We start from the raw sequence: 19,107 nt of genomic DNA on the forward strand, positions 1-19,107 counted from the left end.
CCCACAGAGGCATTTGCAGAATGAATAATATACAGCTTTTGCCCAGTAATCTTCCTCTTCAGAGCACTTTACTGACATTAACATCCCCACTGAGAAGGTAGTTTTAATCACCATTTTGCTGACTGGGAGGCAGTTGCATAGATGGGGTCCAGGAACATGGCCATGGGGGTGGAGAGCTGGAGACTTCCATTGGGGAGCTAATTATGCTGGCCCTGGCCCTTTCCTATAAACCAGGACCAACAGTGCCAAGGAAGCTGGGTATGTATGCATAGAAGCATGTTGATAAACTCACTCAACCATCAGCTATTTACTAGGCACTATGTGGTCAATATTTGGCTAGGCAAATATATATTCAAAGAAGTATGGGATATATATGTCCTCCTTACCTCATCCCTCCACACTCCTGATCCCTTGGTATGATAACTTCCTACATAAATTCATCTCGGTATCTTGTCTGCAACCTAGAATCCTAGAGAGTTGTCTGACATACATCATGCATCTGGTACATATCAAGGTCAAGACTCATTTCTCCTGGAATCCAGCAGGTTATTGACAGATCACAAATATATTGCATTTTACAAAGTTCTTTACCCATGCACCACCAATGGAAGGTAGGTATTAAAGTTATTTTTGTCTCCATTATTAAGCTGGGAAAACTGAGATTCATAGAGATGAACTAATTTACTGAAGGTCTTCTTCCCTGTAATAAGAATATAGCACCTAAAGTTTATCTTTATAGAGTGGTTTAAATTTAACAAAATTCATATTGTTTGAGAGCAGTGGTGAGTGCCAAGGATTTTTCAGAAGTCCTGACAATTCCTAGCTTCAATATTCAAAACCTGTATGACTCTGAGCAAATCATTCCATTTCTATGGGATTCAGTTTCTTTAACTACAAATTGAGGTGAGATTATTTCCTGAGTTCTAGGTATGTGGACTTAGATTTTTTTAAATATTTTATTTTCAATAAGATAGGATTCCTTTGTGATCCCTATATAGTATTTTTTACATTATAAAATATTTTGAGAAGCGATCCACAGACTTCACCAGACTAGCAAAGGAATCTATGACCCCCAAACATTAGAAACCCCTGATTGCTGATCTCTTAGGTTCCATCTAGCCTTAAACTATGATCTCATTTCATTGTCACAATAATATATACATATATATATATATATATATATACACTATTTACACATGTATATCTATTACATATATGGTATATGTGTTAACATATATACATAAACACATTTCTATATAAGAGGCATCTGTCTCTGCCCATTGTTTCTCTTTCTCCTGGTTTATGTCACTCAGACTAGGAGTACAATAGCTACTCACCAAACTGATTCTACTATTGATCTGTTTCTGATTTAACTTGGTTCACCCCTCCTTAGTTTGGTGGCCTTCAGCACCATATTGACCCCAGATTTAGTGTGAACACCCAATCAGGAAGCCTGCAACTCTTAATCTCAATTTGTCTACCTGCTTTAAACTCTCAGGTAGCAGGGATTTTAGGTAGGAACCACCATGCATTGTTCATGATGATGATGATGATATAATGATAATAACTAGCATTTACATAATGTTTTAAGGTTTAGATAAAAATATTATTGCCCTCATTTTACAGATAAGGAAATTGAGGCTGAAGAAAAATTAAGTGACTTTCTCTACTAGTAAAGTATGGTACTATAGGAATTCAGATGAAAGGAGAGGTCAGTGTTCATTGGAGTCTTTAGGGGAGGTCTCATGGAGGAGGAGGAAGGAACTTAAGTGAGGCTTTATAATATCCACCAAGTAGCTGTCACCAAGCTACCTCTGATTCTTCTAAAGCCCAAATGGGCTTCATAATCTCAAAACTACAGAAATGGAAGCTACCATCCATTCTCAGATTCAAAGGGCTACACCTTAGTGATAAGAGTTGGTGTCATTGAAATAGAGAAAATGTCTCCCTGTTTCACAGCTGCCTTTTGCCATACTCGAGGGTAGGGAGGAATGAAGAGTAGAAATGATGGGACACAAAACTGTAACAACATGCTGAAAATGATGAGCCCATTGAGACAGAAGGGAAGCGAAGTGAAGGAAGACAGCCCAGTCTGAGACTTATCAGTTGTTGAATGCCTCTTCTATTTGGAAAACTTATTTATCAGTGGAGACCTTTGAGTGACACTGGTCCCTACCAGCCCCAAAGATCCAAAGCAAAGCTCAAGTCCCACCAGGGAGAAATTGGATAGGGGAGGAGAGGTTAAAGGGAGGAGTGAAAGGAAAATCTAATCAAAGAAGAAGAAGAAAATGAAGGTCTGATGTAATACAGCTCCATTTCAGAGCTGGGGAGGGATACTTTCTAGTCTGTCTCATTAATGCAGGGCTGAGAGACACTGCAAGTAGAATTAAGAAGAGAAATCTAATTTTATTTCTCAGCCAGTGAAATTAGACATAACCCAGGACATTCCATGGGGAATCATGCCACTCACTCATTTGCTCATTCTCAATTTCTCCCAGAACATGGATTTTTAATAACTGGGTTTTCATCATATGAAAATGAATAGTGTTTGGCTAGGGGGAAATATGTAGGGGGATGGGTACTTTTGTGGGTAACTTTTTTAGCTTTTAAATTTTAAAATCAAAGAAAAAAACAAAAGTTATAAGGGAAAATGGATGTGGCAGAAAAGTCTTAAAAGTTAGAATATGGCATCCCAGGCTACCTTAAAGCCCAGAAAACTGGGATTGTTCTAGTGTTTCTGAGGTGTTTAAGACATCCTATGTGGTATCTTGAGACATGTCATGATTCATGCTATGGAGTAACCCACTCAGACCATTTGACTTGAGTCAATTGAGATGGAATCCATAGATAAAGCTCATATTGCTTTTTTTGGTATTTTTTTAAAGAAGTAGGGTGGTATGGAAGGGGGGAATTACTATATTAGGAATAGGGTGTCCTGGATTCTAATCTGTTTTCAGCTGATTTACTATGTGATCTTGGACAAGTCATTTCATTCCCCTAGTTCTCAGTTTCCTTCTCTGCTTTAGTATTCTGTGCTTACTTGCTATAGTTTTCATTAGACTCGTTCTTCAGGACCAAGGACAGGAACTCTTCACACTGGGAAGTTCTGCCCATATTAATTGAAGCTGACAAATGACAAAACACAAATAAATTTAATGGATACTTATGGTGAATGAATCTACCATGGGGGCAAATGTGGGGAAGATGTGTGTTTGGAGATAAGAAGGGAAAAGAATGCACTGCATGAGATGAAGTGAAGCAGGTTTCCAGTCCTGTGGAAAGAAACCATGGACCCTTGACTTCAGAGATAGATGTTGGAAGCCTGCACTGACTGCACTGACATGTGACACTAACTGGGACCACATTTTCCTGCTCATTTCATTCTCAAAGCAACTACTGACAGAGTTTTACAGGAGAAATGATACATTTGATTTCAAGAAGTTCCCAGTCCTCAATTACTTCTGAGGTACCTTCATGCTCTATCTCTATGACTTGTGATTCCTTTCCCAAAAGGATTTGATTCCTCTTCTCCATATATCCTCTATTTACCATCTCAGTCTGCAGTTACACTGTCACCACAAAGGAAGAGATATTTTTACAGCTCTCATTTTTCTTCATTATACCAAGGGAATAAATGAGATTCAGGAATGTAACTCATATCATGAAAAAGAAGGCTGGGCACCTGTGCCCTTTGCCTCTTCTTAATATTACAAAGAGTCAGATTTGTAGTCAAATTAGTTGAGTGGGAGATGATCCAGTTTTGTTGCCCTTCATCACTATAAATAGAACTAATTCCCCTACCTTGGGCCAACCTTTGAGAAAATAATGAAGTTATTATACTCCGTGGTATGATTAGAGAAGAAAATGGCAAAAAATGCTGCTAGATGAAAATCTTCTCTTCTTCCTTAAATTTTTCTTGAGCACATAGCTTGATCTATCCATCCATACCTTGTATTACACTTATCTATGGAAATTTCATCCCTCCATCCCACCCCAAAAGATTGTAAGTTTCTTGAGGACAGGGACTTAGTCTGATTTTAATCTTTATATCTCTAGCACCAAGTAAAGTGGCTCATACACAATAGGTGCTTTAAAATATTGTTCTTTGGAATCCCCCTCCTCCCCATGCCAGTTCTATGCCTTTCTTTTCTTTTTTTGTTTTTTTTTTTTAAAGATACTTCCCTTTCGAATCTCGGCATTCACCTAATAGTCTTTCCCCCTATGAAAAGTTGGTCTCTCAAGAAATAATTTATAGTGAGGTCTAAGTAACTGTTGAGATATAATGTGACATCCCTCCTAGAGTTATTCGCATTTTAGCAGGAATCAAAGGCATCAACTAAAGAAAAAAGGCACACTTTTCAGTATTTTCTTCAACATAAGTTGGAAGAGGGCATAGTTTAGGATAAAGCAGAAGAAGAGTGGTTTCTAGGCCTTGCAAATCTCCCCCCCCCAAGATAATAGGTTATTTTGCCTACTTCAATAATTGAACTTATTACTAGGACTCCTCTGTTCCCCTCCAGTTCCTGGGAGGAACTTGCCTCCTCCTAAGTAGCCTGCTGAGTCTTTCACAGATGGATCCTTTCTGCTGCATCCTGAACTGCAGTACTAAATTCACCCAGTACTCAGGACAGGGAAAGAATAAAGTCAGATAGATTCTGGAGGTGGAACTAGGCTGCCTGTTCTTGTAGGGGGGCAGGAAGGAAGACCGGAACAAGACAGAAAGAGAAGAGAAGCTGCTTCTTTTGATGCCTTAAGCACCAACAACTCATGGTCATTTCACTGGTCTCTAAACCACCAAAAAACACACAAGAAATTCCAGCAAATAATAATAGAACTGGCATGCCTATGAAATCAACTTTGTTCTGACATTCCCAATTTTCTAGGGCTACTATTGCTTCCAAAGAGAGACATAGTTTATGTGGACCTGAGCCAGTTGCATCCCAGACCCCTGATCTTTCTCACTCCCATGCTTTGTATCATTGTGATTCAACAGTTGAACTTCAATTTTAGTGAATTAAACTAAATTCAATTTGAAATCAGTTCATGAAATACTGAATGCCTATTGTATTGAGTTCTATGAGATTCAGAGATTTATGATATATGACCTCTGTCTTTAAGGAGCTTATAGTCTAGCTGAGATTAGAACAACACAACTGGGAACAATCAGAGAAGAATAAATCACAATAAAATTTAGTAAGTTACATTTATTTTAAGGTTTACAATTTAACGTGCATATATTAATTGCATGGCAATGAGGTGGAATGGACAGCATGCTTGGAGAAAGGAATACCTGGGTTAGCTTTCACTTCTGATGCTTACTAGCTGTGTGAGTAGAGGAAAGTAAATGTCTGAGGTCACATCTGAACTCAGATCTTCCCAGGTCCATCTCTCTATCCTTTGTGCCACCTAGTTAAGCCTCTAGATAAGGTTGTTTCTTGTTTGAAGTGGGAACCCAGAATTCTTTTCATATAAGTGAATTCAGTGTAGAAATGACATCTTCCCATGGTATTTCCTACCAGCTTTCCCCTGGGGATGCTGAAGTTTTTAGTGTTTTGGGAGAGCAACAAGGAGGAGAAATACTAATTTATATGGGAATTTTTTTCCCCTAGCCTAGCCTATTTCAAAATTATTTGGGTTGAAAAGTTTACTTTCAGCAACTCTAAAAGTTAACTAGAGACACATAGAATTATTTCTACTTATTTGGATAAGAAATTTGAGGCTCAGAGAGATTAGTACCTACCTAAATTTACATAATTCAGAAGAATCAGTATTGGGATTCAAACTCATGTTCTTTGATTTTAAAGTGAGGGAGAATGCTACTACATCATAGTATAAACAAAGGCTTGATTATATGGATTGAACATAAGTGCAGAAACCAGTATGCACTAGAGGCCACGCACGTGGTTCCAATGGAAGAGGACTGGCTTTAGAATTAAAAGCATTTGAGTTTGGTCCTTATTTCCTCCATGACCTTGAATTTGACTTTCCTCTTCTGAAAATGCTAGTGTGGAAGAGAACAACTAAATGATACACAAGATCCTTTTCCAGTTTTAAATCCCCAATGCTGTCATCTAAGAAGATTGCCTGGAAGGAAAGGGTCTTAAAAGATGGATAGATAGGGGCAACTAGGTGGAACAGTGGATAGAGCACCAGTCCTGGAGTCAGGAGGACCTGAGTTCAAATTCAGCCTAAGACACATAATAATTACCTAACTGTAAGACCTTGGGCAAGTCACTTAACCCCATAGCCTTAAATATATAAAATTATTTTTTTAACAAAAGATGGATAGGTAGAGATGGGAAGGATAATCTGTAAAGTAAGAGTATATTGGGAAGTGAGGGTGATAGTTTCATGTCCACCACACATTTGACAAGTAGATATTATGGATTCAAGAAATTTCAATGATTACTTTATTGTTTCTTTATTGCCTCCAGAATAAAATTCAAACTTCTACTTGGCATCTAAAATCCTTTACACCAAGTATTTATCTTTCATTCTAATCTGACTTAAATGATTTTATATGTCAGCTAAATTGGTCTAATCTCCCACTGCTGTGCCTTTGTGCAGGTTATTCTCCAAGCCTTCCCTCCTCATTTCTCTCCTTCAGAATCTCTAAGTTCCTTCAGTTCCTTCAAGGTACAATCAAGGTCTGTCTCTTACCTTAGATCTTTCTTGATCTCCCTAGTTGTTAATATTCCCTCCAATGAGCTATTATACAAAATAATACATGATCATCAATCAAGGAAGCATTTAATAAACATTTGCTATGGTTCTTGTTTTGTTGTTCAGTCACTTTTCAACTCCATTATGGGTTATCTTGGCAGAGATTCTGGAGTAGTTTGCCATTTTCTTCTATAGTCAATTTTATGGCTGAGGAAACTAAGTTAAACAGGGTTGAGTGATTTGCCTCAGGTCACACAGCTAATGAGTATCTGAGTCCTGATTTGAACTCAGGAAGATGAGTCTTCTTGACTTTAGGTACTCTATCTACTGTATCACTATCTGCTCTGCCATGGTTCTAGCATGGAACTAATCACTGTGCTAAGAAGTGAGATAAAGACATAAGTAAAATAGTGCCTGCTCTCAAGGAACTTAAACAGGGGAGATGTTTACTTTATGGACATTTGGTATTTACTTATCTGTGCCCGTATTATTCCCTGACTCCCTCCTCCTCCTCAGCCCCTAAAGAATGTTGAGCTCCTTGAGGACAGAAACTGTTTTGGTATCTCTAAAAATTAATAACAGTTTATAGCACATGGGATCTATTTGATAAATGCCTGAGTTTTATGGATAAGATAACCAAAACCCAGAAAGAGGTTAAGCCCAAAGTCTCACAGTCAATTTTTAACAATTTAGGACAATATCTTAGGTGTCCTGACTCCTTATCATTCCCTCCCATGTCCTTCTATTGCTACTTCTTTGACCATTCTTTGTGGGACTGACAGTTTTAAGTGGATGATTCCAGGTACAAACTCTAAAATCTCTGTTGAAGTGTTCCTTGCTCCTTGTCATGGCCCTAGAGGTTTGGCTAATGGAGGGAGGATAGTGTTAGAAAGACTTGGAAGATGAGCTTACCTAGCATTCTGAGTACACTCTTTCCCAGGATACAATATCACTGGGCTGTGTTGTCTAGGGTTTCCTCATATCAGACATAATTCAGCTGTCATTCCCCAAGCTTCCTTATCTCATTGCTAAATTTCTTTGCCTTTCTGGAGAATCCCTGGGGATTTGGCTTCATTCCCAGCCAGACTGGAAAAATTTTCTGAGCCATCATCCTGGGATCACTGAGATTTACTTTTGACATCCAGTTTACCTCAGTGAATATCTCAGCTCATTCCCTGATGAGATTTGATTCAATCAATTGGACTTTTTTTTTTTCCTGAGAGTGCCTATTGTGTGCATAGTTTGTGCTAGGACTAGGGAAAATATAAAGTTTAAATAAGACATGGGTCCTGATCTCCTGGAGTTTACAATCTAGTAGGATAATGAGGCAAACCAAATGAACTATTATACAAAATAACACAAGATAATCCAGTAAGAAAGCATTTATTAAACAACTGCTATGGATATAACGACATAAATAACATAGACCCTACTCTCAGTGAGGTTACATTCTAACAGGGGAAATAACAAATACACATATAGATTCATCAAGGCATAGCCAAGACATGGAAGGCAGATGGATAGAGGAGCAAAGTTCCCTATGACGTCTGAGAAATGTGGGAGAACTTCATGAGAGGTGGCAATTGTGCTGGACCTTAAAGGAAGGGATTGAAATCCAGCCCACAAAGCTGGAGAACATTGCAAGGAAGGGTAATAAATAGCAAGAGTGAAAAGGAAGAAAAATGCAGAGATTGTCCCATTGCATAGTTTGGTTAGAGCATAGCACATATAGAAGAGAGTAATATGAGATCAAGTTGGGAAGCTAATGGAGATCACCATTGTTTTCCTAGAAAGTCACCAGCTGATTAGCTCTTGTTTTCACAAGGATGTTTAAGAGCTAGCAGCTATTAGTTCTGCCTGTGGGTCTTATTGTTGGAGGTGGGTCCTACTATTATAGAACACTTTCTATTTACAGTTATCAGATGATTAACCAGATGGCTTTTTTTGCATAATTCAATTTATTCACTGCAGAGTTAGTATATACTAAACAATTAAGCCATTGTCTAATTCTACATAAGGATCCAGATAACTTTTTTGTTCTTCCCTTTATTCCTGTATATTCTTTATAGATGATGGGTGGGCCCAGAGAGGGAAACTAATTTGACTTAGGGCACCCAGCAATATGTTACTTGATTCAAACCTACCTCTCCTTGTTCTTTTTTCTTACACCAGATAATGTTGCTTTCTTTCACCCCAAAATGAGCTTTTAGCCTTCCTGGGAAGAAATACCACAAGTTTCATTGTCACTGTCCTTGAAGACTTGACCTGGGGGTGGGGGTGGTTATAGGCTCCTTTCCTCTTCTTCCTCTCTCTTTTATATCTGAAATTCTTAGGTAGATTCCTTTTGAAGAAGGGGAGAAAGACCAAGACCTTTGGCTACAATCCATATATCTGGATTTCCTTGGAAATAATGTTTAAAATAATATAGCCCCACTGAGGACCTCCTGCTTCCTTCTCTTTTTCCTTTCCTCAGCTTCTGGGATTAACATTTTATGACAGTTGTGTGAGCGAGGATGAGCTTCCTTGAGGAGGCATGGCACTATGCCTCTCCTGTCACTGGGTTCAACATTCAGCTGCCCCCTCTTCCTCATTGGAAAGTGAAGAAAATTGCAGTTTTCCCAAGAACATATACTCCAATCTTCTTCATCCTAGGCAAGGAGTCTCTCCCCCTAGTGTTTTGCAATGTTTGTAGTTCAGCTAGTCTCTTGACCCTTGGTATTAGGAATGGAATAAATCAAAGAAGTCAGCCTATTGGGCGTCTGAGCCACCCAGAATCTGAGATGTCTCTGTTATGCTCATGCCCCTGCCAGAAGCATGTTCTTTGGAGTAACCAGTGGGGCTATCATCAACTCATAGCTCTAGATCTTTCCATTTTTAGGAATCATATAAGTCAAGTTAACTTGGAATATGGGGCAGATAGTTAGCACAACAGTTACAGCCCTGAGCCTTGAGTCAGAAAGATCCGAGTTCAAATTTGACCTCAGACACTTACTGACACTGAGCAAGTCACTTAATCCTGTTTGCCCCACTTTCTTCATTAGTAAAATGAGCTGAAGAAGAAAATGGAAAACCACTCCAGTAATTCTCTGCTAAGAAAACCCCAAAAGGAGTCATGAGTTGGACATGATTGAAAAAGTGACTGAACAATGAAAAGTTTGGAATAGTCAGTTGGGTTCTGCTCTTGTTCTACCACATTCTATGTATGGGCAAGTCATTTGATCACTTTAGGTCTCAGATTCTGCTTCTGTGAAGTGAGATTATATAAAATAAGGATGCAAAGGTCCCTTCCAACTATGCTCACCTATATTAATGGTAGTTCTATTTGACCTTACCATTCATGAACCTGTAAATTCTCTAGCAGGTTTGGACTTGGGGGTGGGGGTAAGCTCCTAGGATCCTTAAACTGCTTCCTCTTTTCAATCTGTGTGTGTGCGTGTGTGTGTGTGTGTGTGTGTGTGTGTGTGTGTGTGTGTTCACATGGTTGTGGTTTATCTCAGGAATAGGGACCTCAAAGACAAGTTTAATTATCTTACTTCCAAGTGGGGCCTAGAGAATTTAAGTGTTTTGCTCAGGGCCATAAAATTAGTCATTACACTTGACCCCAGATTCTCAGATTCCAAATCCAGTATACTTTATGCTATTCAAACAGTCTTTCAAATCATGGGAACCAATTGGAAAAAAATAAGCCTTTATCCATTATTTTCTCATGGTTTCCATAAGCAATTCAATGCCTCTAGTCCATTTCACTGAAGATCCTCACCATACAGACACACGTACACACACATGCACACTTCCCTATACTCCTGTCACACTCAACTAGGAAAGAAGAAAGAGCCTGGACCTGCTTGATCCTATAGTGTTTGGAGGCCCAGGAGCATCAGAGGACCCTTATCTTGAGGGCACCTTTGTTCTGTTGAATCCCAGTTGGTTTTCTGCTGGAGTATAGTTTGAAACTTGGGTTTTTAGTAACTACAGCTGCAACAATTTAAACGTTTTGACAGACACTTGGTCTGATGGGGACTAGTCAGCTTCTTGTATCCCTGATGCCTGCTTTCCTGGAAGTAGATAACTGATGAAAAAGTTGGGGAGAGTTGGAGCAAGAAGGTGTGATGGTCAGGGGGACCTAAGGAAAGCCTATTTTCCCCTTTAACCACATTATATCCACAATAGGTAAGATTAAAACTAAGAGCAACCTTTTCAGAAAGTATAAAAGACCTGTCTAAGGTTATGTTGCAAAGCCTATCAAGATTTTTGGCTTTCAGCCTAGGATTTTTGCTCTATTGCACAGGCTCCTGAGTCAGTCCTGTGGGTCCTCAGAGGGTCTCTGCTCTCTTCTCTCTCAGGCCTTTTAAATCTGGAGAAGCTGCTCAGACAATTCCTTATCTCCAAGGACACGCTCTCCGTCAGGATGCTGGATGACAGCCGGGATCCTACCCCACTCCTCAAGGAGATCCGGGATGACAAGACAGCCACCATCATCATCCATGCCAATGCCTCCATGTCCCACACCATCCTTCTGAAGGTAGGGAGTTGAAGCTGTGAAATAAGGACATAGGGTCCAAGAGGGAGGTCTGTTTTTCACCAGTGTTTACTCTCACAGTACTTCCAAATGATATTTCCCTACAGCATAGATTGAATTCCCCTCATCCTATTGCCTCCCCTACTTTTATTCTAAGTTCTAGTTAAATAATAGTGATGATTTGTCACTTATATATGATGCTTTATAATTTATAAAATGTCTCCCAGTTATAAATCAAAAGTATTATTTGAGGTCCATTTTACTTATGAAACCTGAAGCTAAGACCTGTCCAAGGTCACAAAGTTAGCAAATAGCAGAGCTAGAATTTGAAATCAAATTTCCTAACTAAAAATAAAAGAAAAAAGTATTGAGGAAAGTATAAACCTGTTTCCTGGCCTAAAAGAGCATAGCATTATAAATTTAGAATTGGGAAGGAGCTTTCTTTTACACTTGAAGAAACTGAGGCCCAAGGAGATTAAAATGACTTGCTCAGGGTCTCATAAGCAGTATGGGTAAGAGCTAGGATTCTTCCAATCCAAATCTAGTTACAGTTATACTAATTATAGTCTGAACATAGTTATGCCAGTTATAGTATGGACATAAAAATACTCAAACCCCAAGTGAATGGCTATTGAGCTCTATCGAATCTGTATGAAGGGGAAGTTAAGACTTCCTAGAAGTGTGATCTTCACTTGGATTTGTAAGACAGTGTGACTGACTGTGTGTGAGTATGTATATGTATGTGTGTGTGTGTGTGTGTGTGTGTGTGTGTGTGTGTGTGTGTGTCTGGTGTGTATGTGTATGAACTAGTAAGTGTCTGAGGTCAGATTTGATTTCAGGAAGTCTTGACTCCAGACCTGGTATTCTATCCACTGTACCACCTAGTTGCCCATTCTAGCTCATATATTTTTTTTTTTGTTTTTGCAAGGCAGTGGGGGTTAAGTGGCTTGCCCAAGGCCACACAGCTAGGCAATTATTAAGTGTCTGAGACCGGATTTGAACCCAGGTACTCCTGACTTCAGGGCCGGTGCTTTATCCACTGCGCCACCTAGCTGCCCCACTGGCTCATATTATAAGAGCAAAAAGATAAAAGTCAGAGTTTTGGAACATCCTGTAGAAAGATTCCAAGTTTGCTTTTCCTAAACTAAGGGCATAGTAGATATTGGGGAAGTTCTGAATGGCAGTTTTGTTCTGGACCACTGGTCCAGGAAGCCATAACATCAATAGATTCTACTGGGTCTCTGATCTGGGGATTCAACAGACCAAAGCTTTGATGTTATTGTTCAGTTGTGTGAGACACTTCCATGAGCCCATATGGGATTTTTCTTGACAAAAACATTGAAGTAGGTTGCTTTTCCTTCTCCATTTCATTTTATAGATGAAGAAACTGTAGCATACAGGGTTAAGTGACTTGCCCAGGGTCACACAACTAGTTAGTTTATCTGAGACTAAATTTGAACTCAGAAAGAGGAAACTGCTCGATTCCAAATCCAGTGCCCTATCCTCTGGCTGCCCCATTTATCATAGATATAGCAAGAAAGAAGGGGACAGAACTCAAAAGAGGAACAGTGTCCAATGCTGAATGGGATATATTTGGTGTACAGTTAAGAAGAGACATGGGAGCAAAGCAGACAGCTCTCTTTGACGTCTTCCTAGATCAGAAGCAAAGTGTTAGTGACATTGGACTAGATGAAAAGATACTAGAGAGGGCAGACTCTATGGTCAAGTCTTTCTAGGGTTCACTGGTCCATCCTAATGCCATTTTAATTTTATATTTAATTGTACCTTACTATCTTTTGTCTGGAAATGTGATTCTATTTACCTTTTGATGAGAATGAGAAGTCATGCAGACATAAAGGTTATTGTCTTCCCTTACTATTCTCCCCTCACCCATCCCTTGCTCACATTTTTTTTGTCTTGGAGTTAATAAGAGATTTGAATGAGTTTTCTCCTTACCGAGGGCTATCCCTTCAGCCCGTTGCTATAGTAATTTTCCACTGCTCCAAAGCAGTGCTTTTCGAAATGCATACACATGTGCGTGTTCACACACACACACACACACACACACACACACAACACACAGACACACAGAGAGACAGACACACAGACACACAGACAGATAGACACACAGATACACAGACACACACACACACACACACACACACACACACACACACACACACACACACACACACACACACACCCCTACCCCTAAAGGCAGACTTTTCTTTTGCTCCTTCCTCTCTCATCTCCAGGACCTTCACTAAAAATGATCAGTAAAAACATCAAGGCTAAAGGTGATCCACAAGTAGAACCTAGCTAGAGGGAGATCCTGCATAGAGTTCATAATGAGGGGTAAAGCCTAGAGCAGACTTTGAGGTCTGGAACCCAGTCTTGTCTCAGTTGCTAAAGTTTGGTCCTTTCATGCTGGCATTCTCTATAGGTGGTTTCCCTCCTGGTCCTATCAAGAGTTCTCTAATTCAGTGGCAATTGATAGGCTATCTTCCCAAGAGAAGGAACCCTGTGTGGATCTATGTTCTGTCTCATCCTTGAAGAGTTTGTTGTCATATTTTTTCAGCCATTTCTGACTCATCATGACCCATTTGGGTTTTAGTGGAAAAGATACTAGAGTGATTTACCATTTAATTCACTAGCTTATTTTACAAATTAGGAAACTGAGGTAAACAGGGCTATATCAGTTGCTCAAGGTCACAATGCTAATAAGTATCTGGGGCCAAATTTGAACTCATGAAGATTAGTCTTTCTGTCTTCAGGCACAGCATTCTGTCTACTGTGCCACCTAGCTACCCCTCCATTCTACTCAGGAATGTGTGGGGAAACACATCTGCTGTATTTATTGTTAGAAAACCTGGTGGCTAAGTTGGCATTGAGCAGGGAGAGGAGAGGGGTCTTTCCAGGCTACTGGTAATATGCCCTTCAGTCAGCCTTGTAAAAGCTTCCATTAGAAGCAAACATGCCAGACTCTTATCACAGCAAGGCTTCAAGATTCTCCTTCCTCTTCCCTTTCCACAGAGTTTCAATTGCTGATAGCCAGACTCTAGCAACATCACTGCATCAAGGTCTCCAAGGGGAGCAGTGTGACCCAAAGCTCTTTAGCTAAAATACAGACATGAGTGGGACCTTAGAGATAATTGCATCTCTCCCCCTCATTTTACAAATGAGAAAAATGAAAGCCCAGGAAAGTGAATGGCATTGAAGCAAGGTCAAACAAGTATCAAGTAGTCTGTTCTGGGACTTGAACTGAGGTCTTTTGATTCTGAATCCCAAATTCTTTCTATTGTACAATAGGTCAAGGATAGAGCTGTCTTAGGCAGGGCAATCTGGGGAAAGGCTGTTGGGTTTCTAGCTCCATAATGCCCACTCCCCTGTGATTGTTTGGGACTTGGCAGTACAATTGCTGCCTCTTGAATTCAAAAGGATTTGCAGAGTAATCCCCTACCTTATTGAGCAGCTGTTTCAGCTACAAAGTTCTTGTTTACTCCAAATTTGAGTCTTTAAAAACTCAGGATCTCTTGTCTTTTGTCTTTAGAATGTTAGACTTTACAAAATGGATTTTAACTATTTTAACTGTTTAGCTAAATCCTCCCTTCTCAAGCTAATACTAGGCTCATGTCTTCATGGGGTAGTGATTGGCAACACTGTCCCCCCACAAAAGCTTTATCAGAGAGAGGTCACAAGAACCCAAGTAAAAGAATCATGAGATTTACGATGGTTTTGGCCATTAAAAACCCTCTAGTCCAATCTAGTCCTTATAAATAAGGAAACAGACCCATAGAGACTTTTCTAAAGTCACAGCTAATTAGTGACAGAGCTGACACTAGGACACAAGCATCCAGACCCTCTTTCTCTTACTAAATATTTATTTCTTATTCTTCTGTCTTAAAAAAAATAATCTTCTTTTCCTTCCTATGTCTTCTTTTCCTGGTAGTAAAACATATTCTCTCTGTGAGCATACACTGTAAGAACAATGACTTCAGTGGTTTCTCAGTGGCCTTGGGGTGACAAATATGTGGTTAAGAGCCTTCCATGAAGTCAGGAAGAGGCATGGGCACTGGGGATAAAGGGACTCATTATTTATCTAATCTACTTGTCTGTTTCTATAACACCTGTCAGCCTCATATCCAGGCACCTTGACAGGAAAGGTTGATCAGGGACAAAAAGATCAGAAAAGAAAGAAGAGAGAGAAAAAGAGTGCCCTGGAGGGCTATGTTCTCTCCATCCCTTTGGTCATAGTCAAGGACTGGAGCAGGGTGAAGATTTTTCTACTCTCCAAGGTACTGAAGAGGGTAGACCACTCGGAAAGAGTGGCAAGAATTTAGACATTGCCAGTACAGTCACTCTCCAGTGGGTTTTTCCCCTTCTAAATCTCTCTTTTTCTTTTTTCTTTTCAGGCAGCTGAACTGGGGATGGTATCAGCCTATTACACATACATCTTCACTAATCTGGTAAGACATTTTCACACTTCATCCCTTCTTCATTGAATGTATTATTAAGTAATGTTGGTGATATATGATAGACTATGGCTCAGGAACTAGGTAGTAGGGGGGAGTAAAAGTGAAAGAGCTCAGGAAAACCACTGGATTCTAATATTTTGGGAAATGCAGGTCTGTTGAGATCCTCAAAACCCGGTGGATTCTTAAATAGCAGAAGGAAAGATTTAGATTAGGATCTGGAAAGAACTTCCTTACCAAATTACAGGAATGGGACAACTTTGGTGGAATGTACATTCTCTGGAAGTCTAAGAAGGCAGCAGAGATGTAGATGTCTTAGTAGCGAAATAAATGGTCTATTCTATTTGGAAACCCAAACCCAGTTATTCTTTTGTTTTTCTTTATTTTGTTTTGGGGTTTTTAATATTTTATTTATTTATTTTTCTGCCCTCATGCAATGCTAGTTTTCAACAATCATTTCTGCAAGGTTTTGAATTTCACATTTTTCTCCCTCCCTCTCTTCCCTACCTCCTGCCCCTGACAAAATGCAATCTAATAGGCTATACATATATAATAATGCTAAACATAGATCCTTATTAATCATGTCATGAAAGAAGAATCAAATTAAAACAGGAAGAAAGCATTAGAGAGAAAAACATAATACATAAGATAAGTTTTAAAAGTTGAATATTAGTAGGGGCAGCAAGGTGGCACAGTTGATAGAGCACCAGTCCTGGAGTCAGGAGTACAAAAGTTCAAATCCAACCTCAGACACTTAATAATTACCTAGCTGTGTGACCTTGGGCAAGCCACTTAACCCCATTGCCTTGCAAAACACACAAAAAAATTGTATATAGTAAACTTTGGTCTTCATTTAAATTTCATAGTACCTTCTCTGGATATAGATGGTTTTTTCCATCACAAGTCTTTGATTATTGAAATGCTGAAATGAGCAAGCCCATCATAGTTGATCATCACCCATTGTTGCTGTTAGTGTGTCCAATATTCTTCTGGTTGTCTCACTTCACTCAGCTTATGCAAATCTTTCCAGGCTATTCTGAAGTCCCATCCCTCATGATTTCCTATAGAACAATAGTGTTTCATCACAGTCATATTCCACAATTTGTTCAATAATTTTCTAATTGATGGGTATCCCCTTAATTCTTTAATCTTTGCCACTATGAAAAATATAAACATTTTTGTACATTTGGGTTTTTTACCCTTTTGTGATTTCTTTGGATTAGGGACCTAGTATTGGCATTGCTGGATCAAGGGGTATGTACAGTTTTATTACTCTTTGGGCACAAATCCAAATTGCTCTCCAGAGAGACTGGATCAGTTCACAACTCCACCAATAATTAATTATCTCCAACATTGATCATTTTCCTTTTTTTGTCATATTAGCAATCTGATAGGTGTGAGGTGTATCTCAGAGTTGTTTTGATTTGAATTTCTCCAAGAATAATTTAGAATATTTTTATATGATTATAACTTTAATTTCTTCACCTGATAATTGTCTTTTCATTAACTTTGACCATTTAAACCCAAGTACTCTTTTGGAGGGGGGCAAGGCTATAGGGTTAAGTGACTTGCCCAAGGTCACAGTATTAAATGTCTGAGACTGGATTTGAACTCAGTTCTTCATGACTCCAGGGCCAGTGCTCTATCCATTGTACCACCTAGCTGCCTCTAAATCCAATTATTCTTAAACTGTATTAAAATATAAATCTGAGAAGGGAATCTAATGTGTCCAGGCAAATGAAACAGGCCATAGAGGGACATTTTTCTAGTTTTAGAGTTATGACTAAATCTTTTTTACTGTTGCTTTTCCTGTTATTGGATGTTCACATTCCTTCCTTAGAGCTCCTAGTCAATAACAACGCTCCCCTTCAGACATCACTGTGTTTTGTGCCTCTTTTGTGCACTTTTTATGTACTGATGTTTCTTGTAGCTATCTGCATATGAGTCCTGTCCCCCATTAGACAGTTCTACAAAGGCAAAGAGCATATTTTATGTCCTTTGTATTTCTTCAGCACCTAGCATTGTGCTTTACATGGAGAAGACCATTGACAAATGTTTGTTCATTGAAATAATGAATAAAATTCCAACTTTCTAGGCTATTTTCAAGTTAGAGCATTAGGCTGCAACAGGAAGAAATGATTTAAAATCACAAAATCTTTTAGCAAAAATGTAACTTAGATGCTATATAAAGCACAGCCCAGGGTCTACAAATTTGAGTTTTCAGTATTTTGTTGATTATTTAAATAGAATTAGTTTCCTTGATAATATTTTCCATTTTATTTTATACATTTCGAAACATAATTCTGAGAAGGGATTACTAGGCTTCACCAAGCTGCCAGAGGGATACACGATATTAAAAAAAGGTTAAGAGTCCTTGAATATAAGGTCTTGAGCTCTGGTCTTATAATTCCTCATACCTATTGCCTACTTATTGCTTAGTTTGGGGGATGCAAAGATAAACAAAAATAAATAAACAAAAATAATCCCAGCCCTCAAAAAAACTCCTAATCTAATGGTCTGAGGAATTGAATCTAGCCCAACAGTTTCATCTTACAGGTGAAGAAACTGAGACCCAGAATGACTAATCCCAAAGTCATATAGGAAGTTGATTAGAAACTCCTAAGTAAGTCAAGAAGCAGTATTAGAATATATAGCCAATGTTCTACTCTGTGTTAAATGATTTGCTAATTCTATAATCTAACACTTACAAGAATATTTCATTCTTAAATTGCTTTCCCACAAAAATAGCCACATTTAAACTCTAGAAAGGACTTCCTGGAAGGATTCTTTCCTGGAAGTCTGAGAACAGGATAGTTTTACCATTATCCTGCATAATTTAGAGGCAGGAATGAATCGTGTGATCTTTGCTTCTTTGTTGTTCCAATTGTCTGTTTACACATATAGACCACAAGTAGAGCAGCTGTAGAATTAATTACAGAGCATCCTAGAATCTTAGAGGTAGAAAAAACTTTAAAGGTCCTCTATTCCAAGCTTCTGCTTGTGAACAAAGGACTTCTTTTTATCTACACTGTCCCCTCCACTCTCAACCCCCAATGGCAAAGAGTGGGAAGAAAAGCTCTCCTGCTTTTCTGGTGAGAACTGCCTCTTTAAATCAGAGTATTAACATGTAAACAAGGAGAGCAGAATTAGACTCTTCCCACAGCCACACAAACATGTTCACTTAAAATAAGGCAGGAGCAGAGAATGCCAGGACAAATTGGCAAGAGAGTAGCGAGGAAGATGAAAGTACAATTCCATCCCACCTCCAGTACCCATGAGAAACAGAAAAGGAGAATTCACAATAAAAAAAAAGGTATGTCAGGGGCTGCCCCACACAGTACCACCCCATCAAGGGCATTATCCATATTCAGCATCCTCTTCGATGGAGGTAGGGAGTCACAAGAGTGATGGCACAGGTGGAAATGGCCCCAACTGTTGGGTTGTAGGAAATTG

At 39.1% G+C, this 19,107-nt stretch overlaps 1 protein-coding gene across 8 annotated transcripts in view; it reads left to right on the forward strand.

Annotated features, from left to right (window-relative positions):
- The window catches only part of GRIK4 (glutamate ionotropic receptor kainate type subunit 4), a 685,181-nt gene that overhangs the window by 413,709 nt on the left and 252,365 nt on the right, over positions 1-19,107 (forward strand). For all 8 annotated transcript variants that reach the window (XM_074215289.1, XM_074215290.1, XM_074215285.1 and 5 more), the window contains 2 exons: positions 11,007-11,185; positions 15,595-15,648. In XM_074215289.1, coding sequence (XP_074071390.1) covers positions 11,007-11,185; positions 15,595-15,648 — 233 coding nt within the window. The remainder of the gene's footprint in view (positions 1-11,006; positions 11,186-15,594; positions 15,649-19,107) is intronic.

The sequence above is a fragment of the Macrotis lagotis genome, chromosome 1 (genome assembly GCF_037893015.1).
Source record: "Macrotis lagotis isolate mMagLag1 chromosome 1, bilby.v1.9.chrom.fasta, whole genome shotgun sequence".
Taxonomy (NCBI): Eukaryota; Metazoa; Chordata; class Mammalia; order Peramelemorphia; family Peramelidae; genus Macrotis; species Macrotis lagotis.